We start from the raw sequence: 15729 nt of genomic DNA on the forward strand, positions 1-15729 counted from the left end.
GTGGGTAGGAAGGGAAAGAGGAAGAGTAGGAGTCAAGGAGAGTTAAGGGAAGAAGGAAGGGGAAGGAGAGGAGGAAGGAAGAAAGTAGAGAAGGGAGAGAGGGTGAAAAGAAAGAGGTAAGGAGAGGAGGATGGAAAGGGGGGAAAGAGGAGGAGAGAGGGTAGGAAGGGGATGAGGAAGAGCAGGAGTAGGAGAAAGGTACAGGAAGAAGGAAGGGAAAGGAGAGCAGGAAGGAAGAAAGTAGAGAAGGGAGGAAGGGAGAAAAGAAAGGGAAAATAAGGTAGTGTTATAACAGGAGGAAGGGATGGTAAACAAAGCAACCCAAACTGTATATTATAACCTATTAAATGAAATAATAAATGTATAAGAATGATAAATGTTAAAACACTTGTAACCAAACAACATGCTATATGTGATGATGGGTTTTTTTCTTTTTCTTTTTTTCTTTTCTTTTTTTTATTGTGGGTATGTGTTGTCTATGTAATAGATGCAAAAATCAAAAATTGACCAAATGATATAAATGACTGGGATAATGATGTCATTTTACAAATGACAGAAATCACAATGACATGCTATCTTATTTAACCGTTACTTGCGAATAAGTTTCTTAAGATAAGATTTCACTGCCTCAGTACGACTGCAAGAATTCCAATTGGCCAATCTCTTTCCCCTTTGTGAATCCAAATATTGCAGGAAAATTATGTAACACAAATGAAAAGTTTTGGGAAGATTATAAAATATGGATTTTGCATTTAATATCTTCTCCACCCACCCCAAGCCGATTGAAACAAACAGATGCATTGATTACGGAATCCAGTATTCATCAAGACAAACGAGGTAGGGACAAATTATTTTAAAATGAAAAAAAAAAGAATTTAGAGATTGTTTTTCCACCAGGGGTGTATGCATGCATATGTGTTAAATATAAAGAGCACGGCTAGCTTGAAACAAGCAAAATTTGTGACTTCCTCAAGAGGATTCTTCTTTTTAAATATATAAATATATATATATATATATATATATATATATATATATATATATATATATATATATATATATATATATATATATATATATATATATATATATATATATATATATATATATATATATATATATATATATATATGGGGAAGTATCTATTTCCTTCGTGACTCCCCCGCCCTTCCAAATATACTAACTAGATGAAAGACAGCATCAGCACGATGCTGATGACTGACGCCTCGATCGACGCTTGGGGGCGGTCACAGCCCCTGCGCTGCAACAACCCAGATCCCCTCCCTCTCTGAGGAGCGCCAGATCCCCACCTTCCTAGCCAGCCGGCAGCCGAGCAGGTTCTTCCCCAGCCTTAGGCAGGGCGATCGCCTCGCAGGGCAAAGGAACGCGCGTGGGGGACGCTGTGAGAGAAGCCGAGCCGACGCGCCCTAGCCATGAAGAGCGCGGGAGGGGGCGGAGACGCGCGTCTCTTGACCGCGATCCTCTTCGCCCTGCACTTGCGGTTGGCTGCCGGCGCGTGCCCGTGTCAGGATCCCGCGCTTTGCAAGCCGATCTCGAGCCCCAAAGACTTCGAGGTGAGCTCCCCGGCCCCCGCCGGCCCCCTCCTGGAGTGGGTGGGGGGGAAGAGTTCCGCGAAGTGCACGGATCGGGTGGATTGTCAATTTTCCAAGTCCTGCATGGATGGCATGGAGCTAGGTTACTTATGGGACTGTCTCTCTGATGATCCCATCAGAAAGGATAGAGTGGGCATCCTCCAGGTCCCATCAATGAAGCTCTGTCACTTAGTAGATCCTTGGAAAGTATATTTTCTATCCTGTGGAACAGCTACCCCTAGAGAGATGGATTACCCTAATGGCCTTCTATAGGATAAAAACCTGGGTATTCTCCCCAGTGTGTGTGTGAGTTGTCAGGATATTCATGGAGCTCTGATGTGGGTGCAGGATTTCCTGTTTATCCTAGTGAGACTTTCGGGGTGGTGGTGGTGGTGGTGAACTGTTATTGCTATTTCTTTTTTAAAAAAATACTATTATTGCTATTATAGGTTCTGTTTGTTGTTTTTGTTAGTTTACTGTTCAGAGTGCTTTGGGAGAGAGGCAGGCTTGATATATAAATATGTAAACAAACAAACCCCACTTTGAAGAAAACAAAGAGAAATTACATATCTTGGCCGAACTGGTTCATGTCTGATTAATACTTGGATGGGGAGCTCACTAGGAAGTAGCAGAGCTGCAGGATAGACTGAGAAATAGGAAAAAAAGCACGGCAGAATGTGGCAGTGGCAAGCTGTTTTGTGGTTAAGGAAACTACACAGACATTAAGAAATGTGTTGGACTCATGAAGGAGGCTTTATTTTTTAACATAAACAATGTTTAGTTGACAATAGCTTCCGTGTCCCTAAGGATTTTTTCTAGACAGTTAACATATCCTAACATAAAAAATGCCTTAGGCATTTTTGTAAGAATCTGTCTTTAAACCATCACCAGGATGCTTACTCAATCAGATGGGCCCTTGTAAAAGAAAACACCACATAACAGGATACTGTACAAATATAGGTAGTCCTTGACTTATGACCACAAATGACCATGACAATTGGCCTCCCCCCCCCCACCCGTGAAAAGTGGCAAGAAATGTTGCAAAACATGAGAGTTGGATGCTGCAACAGGTCGTAAATGTGAGCCAGTTGCCAAGGGCCCAAAATAATGATTATGGGTATAGCACAGCAGTCATACTTTTGAAGAGAGAAGGCTTATTATTGAATTGAGCATTTCTATGTCATTCCAAATTATCAGAATTTATATTAAGCAAATAGTTTTTAGGTCCCTTTCCCTATTTGTTGGCCTTTGAATTGGATTTTGGACAGAGGATTATGGGAATTGGATCAACATACAAAAAAGCAAAAAACAAATCTGGCTGTAAAAAGTTTTTTCCCCCTAGTCCTAATTAAAATGTTTTCTTTACCAGCTAAATCAGTTAAAGACGAGTGGTGAGAGTGATACTATTTTTTTTAACTGTTCCTCTGTAGGTCTTTGTATTTGATGTTGGCGGGAAGACGTGGAAAAATTATAACTGGTCACTGATTACAACAGTGGCCACATTTGGAAAATATGACCCTGAGCTTATGTGTTATGCTCATTCAAAAGGATCCAGAGTAGTTTTGAAAGGTAAGTTCTAATTAGGATAAGGAGAACATTTTCTGCACCTTGTCTTTATGTCTTTTCTCACGGGTAGGACCCACTGAGCTTCATTAAATCTATTCTATATTAAGTGTCTGTAAAAATGCAGACTTAATCATTATGTAACACTCTAGCCATTATTATCACAATTTACCCATGACATATTAAAAGCATTTGCATTAGGGCATCACCAGACTCAGGATAAAATAATGTTTTCTATTTAGTCCAATCACTTTTAACACAAAGGGATTCTAGATAAGCTGAAAAATGCCAGTTTAATAGGCATTTCAAAATGTTTAGAGGGTGCTGAATACTCCATCACAGACATAACCTCATGTATATAGTACCCAGTTCCAGTATTTTAAATAATGTACAACTTTCAGTAGTTTTTGTGTCTTCTGAAAACCATTCTCCAGTTGTACATTTGGAGTTGATTGGTATGTACAGGTATGTCCTCAATTTACAGCAGATTATTTAGTGAACTTTCAAAGTTACAACAGCACTGAAAAAACTGACGACTATTTCTCACACTTCACACTGTTGCAGCATTCCAATCAGTGGTGAGTTTCAAAAAAATTTCAAACCTACTCTGTGGGTGTGGCCTCTTTTGTGGGAGTGGCTTGCCGGCCATGTGACCTGGTGGGAGTGGCACCGGCAATGTGTTTTCTTTCTTTCTCTCTCTCTCTCCTTCCTTCCTTCCTTCCTTCCTTTTGTCTCTCTGTCCCTTTTTCCTTTTTTTCTTTCATCTCTCTCTCACTTTTTCTTTCTTTCTTTCTTTCTTTCTTTCTTTCTTTCTTCCTTTCTTCCTTTCTTCCTTTCTTCCTTTCTTTCTCTTTCTCTCTCTGTGTGAGTCTGTGTCAGTGATGGGTTTCAAAAAAATTTGGAACTTTTTCTGTAGGTTTGGCCGGCTTTCCGGGTCCACTGGTGGAATCTCTTCTAACCGGTTCGGTAGATTTGACGAACCAGTTCTACCGAATAGGTGCGAACTGGTAGGAACCCACCTCTGATTCCAATGGTCACGTGATCAAAATTCAGATGCTTGGCAACTGACTCATATTTATGACAATTGCAGTATCCCGGGATCATATGATCCCCTTTTGTAACCTTCTGACAAGCAAAGTCAGTGGGGAAGTCAGATTCACTTAACTACAGTATCACTAACTTAACAATTGCAATGATTCACTAAACAACTGTGGCAAGAAAGGTCATAAAATGGAGCAAAATTCACTTAACTAATGTTTCACTTACAATAGAAATTTGGGGCTCAGTTGTGGTCATAAGTCGAGGACTATCTGTACAACTTCATTGGAATAAATATCAGTTTCATAGTTATATTCATATTTAGCCCCATTATATTTATGTTGAATGAATGAATGAATGAATGAATGAATGAATGAATGAATGAATGAATGAATGAATATATATATATATATATATATATATATATATATATATATATATATATATATATATATATATTTGTTATATTTATGCTGATAAATAAATAAAGGGAGACTAGTATAGATCTATTTCAAGCTCTTTAGCTCTCATCAGCTAGCCAGACCCTATGTTGGGAATTGAACCTGTGCTCTATTGCCTCTCAGGCAGATGTGTTAACCATTGAGCTACACAGCTCGATTCTTTATCAGCCAGCCAGGGTGAGAGGTATATATTTAAAGTCACAACCCCTGGTATGCCCAAATATGGGAGGAAGGTCACACTTCCACTCTCTGTCTTCGGCTCGTCACAAGAGACCATTCAGACAGAAACCCAATATATATATATATATTTTACTGTTGCCTTTTTTGTTACTGTTGCCTTTTTTGTTACATTTGTTATATTTATGCTGATAAATAAATAAAGGGAGACTAGTATAGATCTATTTCAAGCTATTTAGCTCTCATCAGCTAGCCATACCCTATGTTGGGAATCGAACCTGTGCTCTATTGCACAGTAAAAAAAAGGCAACAGTAAAAAATATTGGGTTTCTGTCTGAATGGTCTCTTGTGACGAGCCGAAGACAGAGAGTGGAAGTGTGACCTTCCTCCCATATTTGGGCATACCAGGGGTTGTGACTTTAAATAAATAAATAAATATATAAATATATATATATATATATATATATATATATATATATATATATATATATATATATATATATATATATATCATTCATTCATTCATTCATTCATTCATTCATTCATTCATTCATTCAATAGATAATGGAAGCTGTTAGCTTCCTCCCATAATTGGGGCATACCAGGAGTTGTGGCACTAAATATATACCTTCCTCCCTGGCTTCAGCTAATAAGGAGGAGGACCTTGTGGCTCAGTGGTTAACACATCTGCCTAAGATGTAACACAGCACAGGTTCGAATCCCAATAAGGGTATGGCTAGCTGATGAGAGCTAAATAGCTTGAAATAGATCTATACTAGTCTCCCTTTATTTATTTATCAGCACAAATATAACACACACACACACACACACACACACACACACACACACACACACACATATATATATATATATATATATATATATATATATATATATATATATATATATATAAGTCAGAGAATTGGGGCCTTCTTTCAGTGCTTTTCCTAATAAAGCATACTAACAATATTATGCTTTTCAAAAATAAATCATTTTAATATATTTTGGTCATCAGGCTTCACTTACTAATGGTTACTAATTGTTAACATCCTAAATAACTGGTTAACCAAGATTATATAATAATCTTGGAAACAAGAATTCAGCCTGCTAAAAAGATATTAATTTTTTAAAGTGATGCAGTTATAAGTAAATTAATCAGTATCACAAACTAAAGTTATTCACAAGGCTCCAATTACAACAAGGAAATAAATTTATGTCCAAAATCAACTTCTTTAAAAGTGGAGGTAGTCAGTTTCTTTGATTATCATGTGAAATGGAGACTTTGCCTTTTAGCCTTGACAGGAAAAGTAAATATGTTGTCCTGACTGGGAAGTTATTTCTCAAAGCCTAATGATTTTGTTCTGATCAGTCGTCCCCAGTCAACCCAAATACATAAGTATTAGATTTGTAGCATGGTTGAGAGCTCATCTGTAATGTATCCATATAAAATCATTACTAAATCCACTTTGTGATAATGTTCTTCCATAATAAAATTTCTCTGCTAGATTTTTCTCATACATTGTTTTTCAGACAAGCCAGTATTACTGTTAACACGAAACAGTATTCAAATGAGTTTGTCCAAATAAGTGTCACCAGCAAAGCAGTATAGAAAGCACAGCAAAATGAGTATATAAATCCCAATCAGTGAGTAACAAAAGCTGGACAACTTGATGAATGGCTATTATTATTTTGGAATCTTAAGCAACATCGGAAGCACTTATGACCTTGGTGTTCCTTGTTGTAATTTCTCTTTCATGTATTAATTAATTTCTGATCTTCTCTTCATGCTCATGCTTATGGCCTCTTTTAAAGCTCTGTGATTAATACAGTTCAGCAGATATTCATTCCTGTGATCTGCCCTGATATGTTGATTAAGGCTTTTTAAAAATCTTACTTAATGTATGACGAAAGGCTGCTATAAAGTATATCTTTTACAACCTGGCCCTATTCTTCTGAAGAGATATGGGCCTTCAAAGGTGACTTTTCATTACATAACTCCACTGACAAGGACAGGGTGGGTTTCAACCAGTACGGACCTGTACGGCCGTACCGGATGGTGAAATTTAGTGTGCCTTCCTGTACCCATTGGTCAGGAGGCCCCGTGCCAGAATGCTCCATCCCTTTCGCTCTTTCACTCGCCCCTCCCATCCGCACCATGCTGCCTAAAAGTTCTCAGAAGACAAACCAGAAGAAGAAAGAACTGGTGAGTGGCTAGGTGCGGGGGGGGGGGAGGATGTTGGGGAAGAGAGAAGAGACAGAAGAGTGCTAGAAGGCAGAAGAGTGTTAGAAGAGTGTGTGCTGTGGGTTAGAAGAGCACAGGCTGTGGGTTTTAAAAAATGTCTGAGTGAATCATGAGTGAAAAATGTCTGAGTGAATCCAGGAAGAAGGAAGAGGCAGAGGGGCTGGAAGATACTATAGGAACACACACTTCCAGCCCCTCTGCCTCTTCTCTCTTCCTGGATTCACTCAGACATTTTTAAAAGAGTGGAAGAGTCTGTGCGTGTGCACAGGCTGTGAGTTTTCAAAACGTTTTGTGTGTGCACAGAATGTGAGTTTTAAAAATGTCTGAGTGAATCCAGGAAGAGGGAAGAGGCAGAGGGGCTGGAAGAATGTGTGCTGTGCACAGGCTGTGGGTTTTAAATATGTCGTGTGTGCACAGGCTGTGAGTTTTAAAAATCACTGAGTGAATCCAGGAAGAGGGAAGAGGCAGACACACTGGAAGTGTGTGTGTAAGGTGGTCAGTAATGTTGAAGACCGGCAAGGACAGCCATATTTCCTCTGAAAGTAGCTGTTTTATTGTTTTGTGTACTTATTTTATTCTTATTTAAGTAGTAAGTGCTCAAAATAATAAATTTCCTTTTTTTATATATTCTTTTGTAGGTCATTCTTTGGGGCAAAGAATTCAGTGACATCAACTTGGCCACTCCCACCCAGTCACATAACTGCCAAGGCACTCCCACTCAGTCACCTGACTGCCAAGCCACTCCCACCTGGTCACATGACCGCCCAGCCACTCCCACAAAACAGGCCACACCTACAGAATAGGTTCTAAAAAAATTTGAAACCCACCACTGGACAAGGATAATCATGTGGATTTTCCCTCCTCATTGGAATTCATCTTTCTAGAAACAATTTTACAAAAGCAAAAAGTGATTTAAATTCATTACTTGACTATTTCTAATGGTGATATCAGACAGGGGTTCGGATCTGATTGTGAAATGAACAGAGATCATGATTTATGCTGTTGCTGGGCACTCACTATTGTGTTTGGCAAAGCAAAGTTGCTGTGGCGTTTTGTGCAATCAGGAATTCTCCATTTGCAAACAGAAAGTACAACTGCAAAAGCAGAAGTAGATATCAGTAATGCTTTGGCATATTAGTAGCCTGGCTATCTGGTGGGGACACTTGTCCCACATCATTTCTGCTTTCAGAAAAGCGTGATTGTAAAGAGTTTTACTGCAGAGCCACATCACCATAACAAACACAGAATTATTTTAATTTCTTGCCTTCCTTTTGCTCTGGGGGATAGGAAGATGATTTATGTGCACAAAAATGGACAGGCGTGCTAAGTAAATAAATACATGGACAGGGGTAGAGCTATGCATCTAGTTAGTTGCTACTAATATTGACTGAGATCTCTCTGTGCATCATTGTTTAGTAGCTTCAGTGTTGTAAAAAACACAGAACAAAACTCAAATTCTCAGGACAGAACATACTTCAAAGGAATTGTGATAAGAAAAATTTTGATCTCAAAATATTTTTAATGCCTTAATAATGCAGCAATTTGGTAAATCATCACTATTTTTATTTCAGGAGATATATCTGTGAAGAAAATTATTGATCCTGCAATTAGAACAGCCTGGATAAACCAGCAGGTAGACCTGGCCAAAACACAGTACATGGATGGAATCAATATTGACATTGAGCAAGAGATTAACCCATTTTCGGCTGAATATTATGCATTAACAGCTTTGGTTAAAGAAACCACAGATGCTTTTCACGCAGAAATTCCAGGATCCCAGGTAAAAATAGAACAGTGACTCTTCTCATGCATGCACTACCGTATTTTTCGGAGTATAAGATGCACTGGAGTATAAGACGCACCAAGGTTTTGAAGAGGCATATTAAAAAAAGTTTTTGCACTCCGCAAACGTCCCAAAAATGGCACGTTTTTCGCAAAAACTGTGCGTTTTCCCCCACAAAAAAGGCATGAATAGCCTTTAGGGGGCTTGCAGAGTTCTCCTAGCGGGTGGGTCCCCCACCAAAATGAGCAAAAAAAGCCCGTTATATGCGAGAATGGGCCTGTTTTTTGTCAAAAAAAATTGCATGCCTAGCCTTTATGAGCCTTATAGAATACTCCTGGGGACTTAGGGGGCAAAATTGAGTAAAAAACAGCCTGTTTTTTGCTCATTTTTGCTTCCCGAGGATCTCTCTGAAAGCCTCCATAAGGCTATGCACAACCATTTTGGTGAAGGGCTGGGGTTTTGGGCGCAAAAAATGCTGTATTCAGTGTATGACACACCCAGATTTTCAGCCTCTTTTTTGAAGGAAAAAGGTGAATCTTATACTCCGAAAAATACAGTAATTCAATTTTATGCTTCTCAACTATATATCCAAATGCAGTAAGATTTCTGGGTATGATTCACACATGCTTGTTATCACTCCTTATATGGCACAAGGGTGGGGTATTATTTGATCTCTGACTATTTCTCCTCATCCTACCAGAATTAGCAGGAATGCCATGTTCCATGTTTTGCATACTATGTCAGTGATCCCCAGTCTTTGCAGCTTGGCAGCCCAGCCAGTTCACATGCACATCTCAACTTACGCGAGCGGCAGGCTGGCACACATGCTCATTCATGTACAGCTTGACTTGCACAAGTTGAGCAGAGGTTCTATCCAGCAGGTCCTGAACACTTCTGGAGAACTGGTAGCAGAAATTTTGAGTAGTTCAGAGAACTGGTAACTACCAACTCTGACTGGCCCCGTCCCCATCGATTCTCTGCCCCCCAAGTCCCAGCTGATCGGGAGGGAATGTGGATTTTGCAGTAACCTTCCCCTGGAATTGGCAGGAAATGGAGTTTTTGTAGTATACTTCCCCTGCCACACCCACCAAGCCATGCCACACCCACCAAGCCACTCCCACAGAACAAGTAGTAAAAGTTTTTGAATCCCACCACTGAAGTTGAACTGCACATTTGTGTGCACTTACCTACTGCTCATGTGGCCCAGTTGCAAATAGTGGTGGGCTGCGGCCTGGGGGTTGGAGACTATGTAATGTCATTTTCCGGCACATGGGATTTGCAGCCATACACTGTTCAACAGTATCCCCTTCATTTTCCAGATGACCCTGACTCTACTAGGCTTTCAGAAAAAAATAAAGTTCTCCTGCAGTTGCCTTAGGAATTTTGTCCGGAAGAATAAGCCATTTCTGCTGCTGATTGATTTTGTTATTTTTCTCCATTGTAAATTAGGAATGCTCAGATATTATTACCTTAATGGTTGGTTTAATTTTATTACAATTTTAATTTTAAATTATTTTATGTTGCTCAGAATGACCATTACTATGAGAAGGGGGCCACATAAAATGTATAAATAAATAAATAAATACATACATACATACCAGTGGTGGGTTTCAAAAATTGTTCGAACCTACTCTGTGGGTGTGGCCTCCTTTGTGGGAGTGGCATGCCGCCCATGTGACCGGATGGGAGTGGCTTGCCGCCCATGTGACCGGATATGAAGATGCCGACGACACTTGTCAGAACCACCTTAAATTACCTCACACACAGCACTGGCATGCCTAAGAATATGATGTAAACTTGTTTTTTAAAAAGCATCTTTGGTTTGCGTTAAAAGAACTTCAACACACGCAATGTTCTGATTGCACCACAAACGCAGTAGTCATCCTTACCTTTCACAGAGGCACTGAGTTTTATAAATATGAGCATGATAGTGTAGAATAATCATATCCAAGGACCAGTGGTGGGTTTCAAAAAATTTTGGGACCTCTTCTGTAGGTGTGGCCTGCTTTCCGGGTCCACTGGTGGAACCTCTTCTAACCGGTTTGGTAGATTTGACGAACCGGTTCTACCGAATAGGTGTGAACTGGTAGGAACCCACCTCTGATACATACATACATCATACATACATCATACATACATGCACACCAGGGGTGGGTTTCAACCGGTTCACGACAGTCCCCGCGAACCGGTTGGTCGGCGAACCCGGAAGTAAGTAACTTCCGGGAACGGCGAAGGGCCCGCCCACCCGCCCGCGCTCCTTACCGGTCTTTGAAGGCTTCTGCGCTTCCACGCAGGCGCATGGCACATACAGCGCCTGCACGATTCTCCGCGAGCAGCTGGATGGCACATACAGCGCCTGCGCGATTCTCCGTGAGCAGCTGGAGCATCACGCAGGCGCTAAGACGCATGCGTGAACTGCGCGTGTGTATGCCGCCGCCGCCCCCATTCCAACCGAACCGGTTGGAACGGGATTAGCAACCCACCCCTGATGCACGCATACATACATACATACTGTTTAAAATAATACATGATGGTCTCCCAAATATATGAATGTGATATAAAGTCTAGGCAAATATAAACCAAGATAAATTTGAGATGCTCCCAAACGGTGCCATTTAAGCTGGTAGCCTTCGATTGAGTGCATAAAATGATGTGCATCTATTAGATGCCATGAGATGTATTTTAGCTTTGGTTTCTAAGGGCAAAAATTCTCCATTTTTTTTTTACATTATCGTACATTGCAAGAGAAATGCCTTGGTTTCATTATAGTGTTTGGGCCTGTTCCACTGTACTCTAATATTCCTGTTAGTAATTTTATGGTTTCTGTGCAGATCTATGATTTATATTGCTAGTGCATGATTAACAGTTGGATGACCCATAAAAAGTGGATGAATGAAAAATGATGGGTGTGTTTCTTTCATACACAGGTAACTTTTGATGTACCTTGGTCTCCTGAATGTATTGATAGGCGATGTTACAACTATACTGGGATTGCTGACTCCTGTGATTTCCTGTTTGTGATGTCCTATGATGAACAGAGTCCAGTATGGTCAGACTGCATAGCAAGAGCCAATGCTCCATATAACCAAACCTTAGCAGGTATGCTATAAAACAAGGGAAAATGTTGGAAATCTTTTTTTAAAAAAAACCCTACAATATATGCAGTATTTGAAATTTGAAGACTGTAAAGTATGTTTATTTAAAGCATTTTATTCTGCTCTATGGTAACACTAATCCCCAGGTATTATTAGAATCCAGAAATTAACCAGTCTGGGCTGTGTATACAATTAATAAATAATTACAGCTAATTTAAAAAAAAAATAACAATGATATCTGTAGTCTTTAGAGATTTACTATACCTGAAGGGATCTAAATATAGTATTTTTTTAAAAAAAAGCTTTTGAGAATAAATAAAGTAAAAGCTAAACATCATAATAAAGTGTAATATTTGTAGCTAGAGTTACAAATATTCTCCTTTATTGGAATCTTCAAGATATGTTCTGAGAATTACATTGAGGACAATTTAACATAGGAGATACCTGGTATATATTGGATGTAAGAGCTTACTTAGCTTCCCTTGCAAAAGACAATATCTCAATTAATTTGGCTAATTAGCAATAATCTTGGCTATGGACCTTTTCTAGGCTCTAAGGCTATGTACCAGTGATGGTGAACCTTTTCAACACTTGGTGCCTAAAAGGGAGCGAGTGTGCATGTGGCACTGAGTGCCAAAAAGGTAGCACTTTGCACACGCGCACGGGCTTCAATCACACACACATGGTTCTCTGGGCCACGACCAGGAAGAGGAGCTACGCCAGAGGGCATGCGTGCACCAGAAAATGTACTTCTGGTTTCTGGGGCACATATGCATGCCAGCCAACGTCTTCTGGTTACTGCCATGCAGGCTGTGGATGCTTACGCTGGAAACCAGAAGAGCTGGTCTTCTGGTTTCCGGCACCACTGCACCCACAAAGACCAGCTGATCTTCGTGTGCGCATGCGTGCCAGAAACCCGGAAGACAAACAGGCAACATGTCTACATGTGCCACTTCGGGCACACGTGCCATAGGTTCGCCATCATGGCTATGTACTATTACTTCTCTACATTCTCATGAAAGCAAAATAAATAGTAAGAAAAACTAAAGATGTTCATCTAGAAAGAGAGGACCATATCTGAATGATCTGAAGATTTACTTGTATCTTGAATGTTCACCTCAGTAGCCTTTGCTTGATGATGCAAATATAACTATAAGTATGGAAGTATATGGTATATAAGAACAAAAAAGCATGTGGATAAATTCTGAATTTTATATTAAATTAGGGTATGACAATTACATTTCCATGGGCATTAACCAAAAGAAGTTGGTGATGGGAGTGCCATGGTATGGCTATGATTATACTTGTCAAAATTTATCAAAGGTAAGAGTAAAACATGATATCAACTCGGGGGTTTACTTTACATAAGCAATAATCCTTAAAGTGTTAATACTGATCCATAACAAAAGTTGTATTTTTTTCAGACTCATGAGTGCATCATTGGAAAAATCCCTTTCCAGGGAGCTCCATGTAGCAATGCAGGAGGACGTCAGGTTCCATATAAAACAATAATGTCTCAAGTGAATAACTCTGTTTCTGGGATTCTGTGGGATGAGGAGCAGAAAGCGCCATATTTGGAATATAAGGTAAGTTGTTTATTTATTTGGAACATTATTTTAATTAGTTTACCACATCAAACAGATAACATAGCTATGTTGATTCATTGATGGGGGGTGGGGGGGAAATCACCAAATAAAAGTACTGCATTACTTTTACTAGGACCAATATAACAGTCACAAGGAAGTCACAAGTAAGCTTCAAATCAAATCCAACGGCAATATGTGTAGAAATTAAAGGGCTTACAATAAAGCAGTGTTTCTCAACCTTGGAGACTTTAAGTCATGTGGACTTCAACTCCCAGAATCCCTCAGGGCTGGGGAATTCTGGGAGTTGAAGTCCACAGGACTTAAAGTCTCCAAGGTTGAGAAACACTGCAATAAAGGAAAGAAGGGGTAAGGGTAAGGGGAGGAGAGGAGAGGGAAGGGAAGGAGATGATGTGAGTAATCTTTCCTGGAGCTGGGGACTGAATCCAAATTATTCAGCTTCATTGAATTCACTTGGTCATCGCGTCAAATAATTTCAAATCCGTTTAGCGACTATTGATTTTCGTATTTCATTTGCAGAAAGGTGACTAGTGAGATGAAGGACGGAAGTGAAAGGAACATCAGCTAATATATTTGTTAATATTTTTGCTGTTACGTTCTCCTATCTTGCAGGATTCACGTGGTGTTTTCCACCAAGTATGGTTTGATGATCCCAGGAGTATTTCTCAGAAAGCCACCTATGTGAAAAAACACGGCCTGAGGGGCATCGGAATGTGGAATGCAAATTGCCTTGAATATTCTGGGAGTTCTGAAACAAAACAACAGACAGAAGCAATGTGGGATGCCTTGATACCAAAATAGTGTGTGTGTGTATGTGTACACTGCCATTTTAAATTTAATGCTGTTTTAATTGTGCACCAATTTGAGTTTTAATTACACTATATTACACTTAATCTATTCTTGTCAAGAAATAAATGTTACGGTGCATTCAGAATGTATTCAGACACACATACCCTTCATTTTTGTTAATTTTGTTATGCCGCAGCCTGACTCTACCGTTGTTGAAATTCATTTTTTTCTCATTCCTCTACACTCGGGACCCCATAATGACAGTGAAAACAGAATTGTATAAATGTCTGTAAATTTATTAAAAAGAAAAAAAACCTGAAATATTACATTGGCATAAGTATTCAGACCTTTCACTCAGTATTTTGTTGAAGCACCTTTGGCAGCCATACAGCCTCCAGTCTTTTGGGGTATGATGCAATAAGCTTTACACACCCGGATAATGGAATTTTCTGCCATTCTTCTTTGCAAATCTTCTCAAATTCAGTCAGGTTGGATGGCATCCATCGGTGGACAACCATTTACAGATCTCCCCAGAGAGGTTCAATAGGGTTCAAATCAGGGCTCCAGCTGGGTCACTGAGGCAGTTACAGAATTGTCCCTAAGCTACTCCTCGGTTGTATTGCCTGCGTGCTTAAGATCCTTCTGGAAAGAACCTTCTGCTCAGTCTGAGGTCGTGAGTGCTGTGGAACAGGTTTTCATTGAGGATATTTTTTATTTATTTATTATTATTATTTATAGGCCGCCCTTTTCCCTGAGGGGACTCAGGGCGGCTTACAATTTATAGGGAAGGGGATACAAGACAATAAAACAATAAACATAAAAACAGTGCAAGTAGGAATAAAACACAACATTCATCATTCGGGTGGGGGCAGATTACGATCTTTATCCCCAGGCCTGACGGGATAGCCAGGTCTTGAGGGCTGTGCGGAAGGACTGGAGGGTGGTGAGGGTACGAATCTCCACGGGGAGATCGTTCCAGAGGGTCGGAGCTACTACTGAAAAGGCTCTCCTCCGCGTAGTTGCCAGTCGACACTGACTGGCAGATGGAACTCGGAGAAGGCCTAATCTGTGCGATCGAATAGGTCGCAAGGAGGTAATTGGCAGGAGGCGGTATATCCCTATACTTTGCCCCCTCAGCTTTCCCTCAACCCTGAACAGTCCCTGCTGCTGAAAAACATTCACCACACATGATGCTATCACCGCCATGCTTCACTGTTGGGATGAGTGATGAGCAGTGCCCGGTTTTCTCCATCCATAATGTTTAGAATTTAGACCAAACAGTTCAATCTTGGTTTCATCAGACCAGAGAATCTTGTTCTCACAGTCAGAGTCCTTCAGGTGCTTTCTTGCGGATTCCAAGTGGGTTTTCATGTTTTGCATTGAGGAGT

At 40.0% G+C, this 15729-nt stretch overlaps 1 protein-coding gene across 1 annotated transcript; it reads left to right on the forward strand.

Moving 5' to 3' along the window:
• Positions 1-1272: 1272 nt before the first annotated feature.
• On the forward strand, positions 1273-14667 carry LOC116509562 (di-N-acetylchitobiase-like). Its single transcript, XM_032218758.1, has 7 exons — positions 1273-1571; positions 3020-3158; positions 8642-8850; positions 11781-11952; positions 13174-13271; positions 13373-13534; positions 14165-14667. The coding sequence occupies exons 1-7, from the start codon at positions 1431-1433 to the stop codon at positions 14351-14353; spliced, it is 1110 nt and encodes a 369-aa protein (XP_032074649.1). The 5' UTR covers positions 1273-1430; the 3' UTR covers positions 14354-14667.
• Positions 14668-15729: the final 1062 nt, after the last annotated feature.

This window comes from Thamnophis elegans, chromosome 5 (assembly GCF_009769535.1).
Source record: "Thamnophis elegans isolate rThaEle1 chromosome 5, rThaEle1.pri, whole genome shotgun sequence".
Taxonomy (NCBI): Eukaryota; Metazoa; Chordata; class Lepidosauria; order Squamata; family Colubridae; genus Thamnophis; species Thamnophis elegans.

What these genes read in the sequence shown, in the direction of transcription:
- LOC116509562 (XM_032218758.1), top strand. Translation starts at nt 1,431, where the DNA reads ATGAAGAGCGCGGGAGGGGGCGGAGACGCGCGTCTCTTGACCGCGATC. An exon ending in CGAGCCCCAAAGACTTCGAG is followed by an intron (nt 1,572 to 3,019) that starts GTGAGCTCCCCG and finishes GTTCCTCTGTAG; the next exon opens with GTCTTTGTATTTGATGTTGG. An exon ending in CAGAAATTCCAGGATCCCAG is followed by an intron (nt 8,851 to 11,780) that starts GTAAAAATAGAA and finishes TTTCATACACAG; the next exon opens with GTAACTTTTGATGTACCTTG.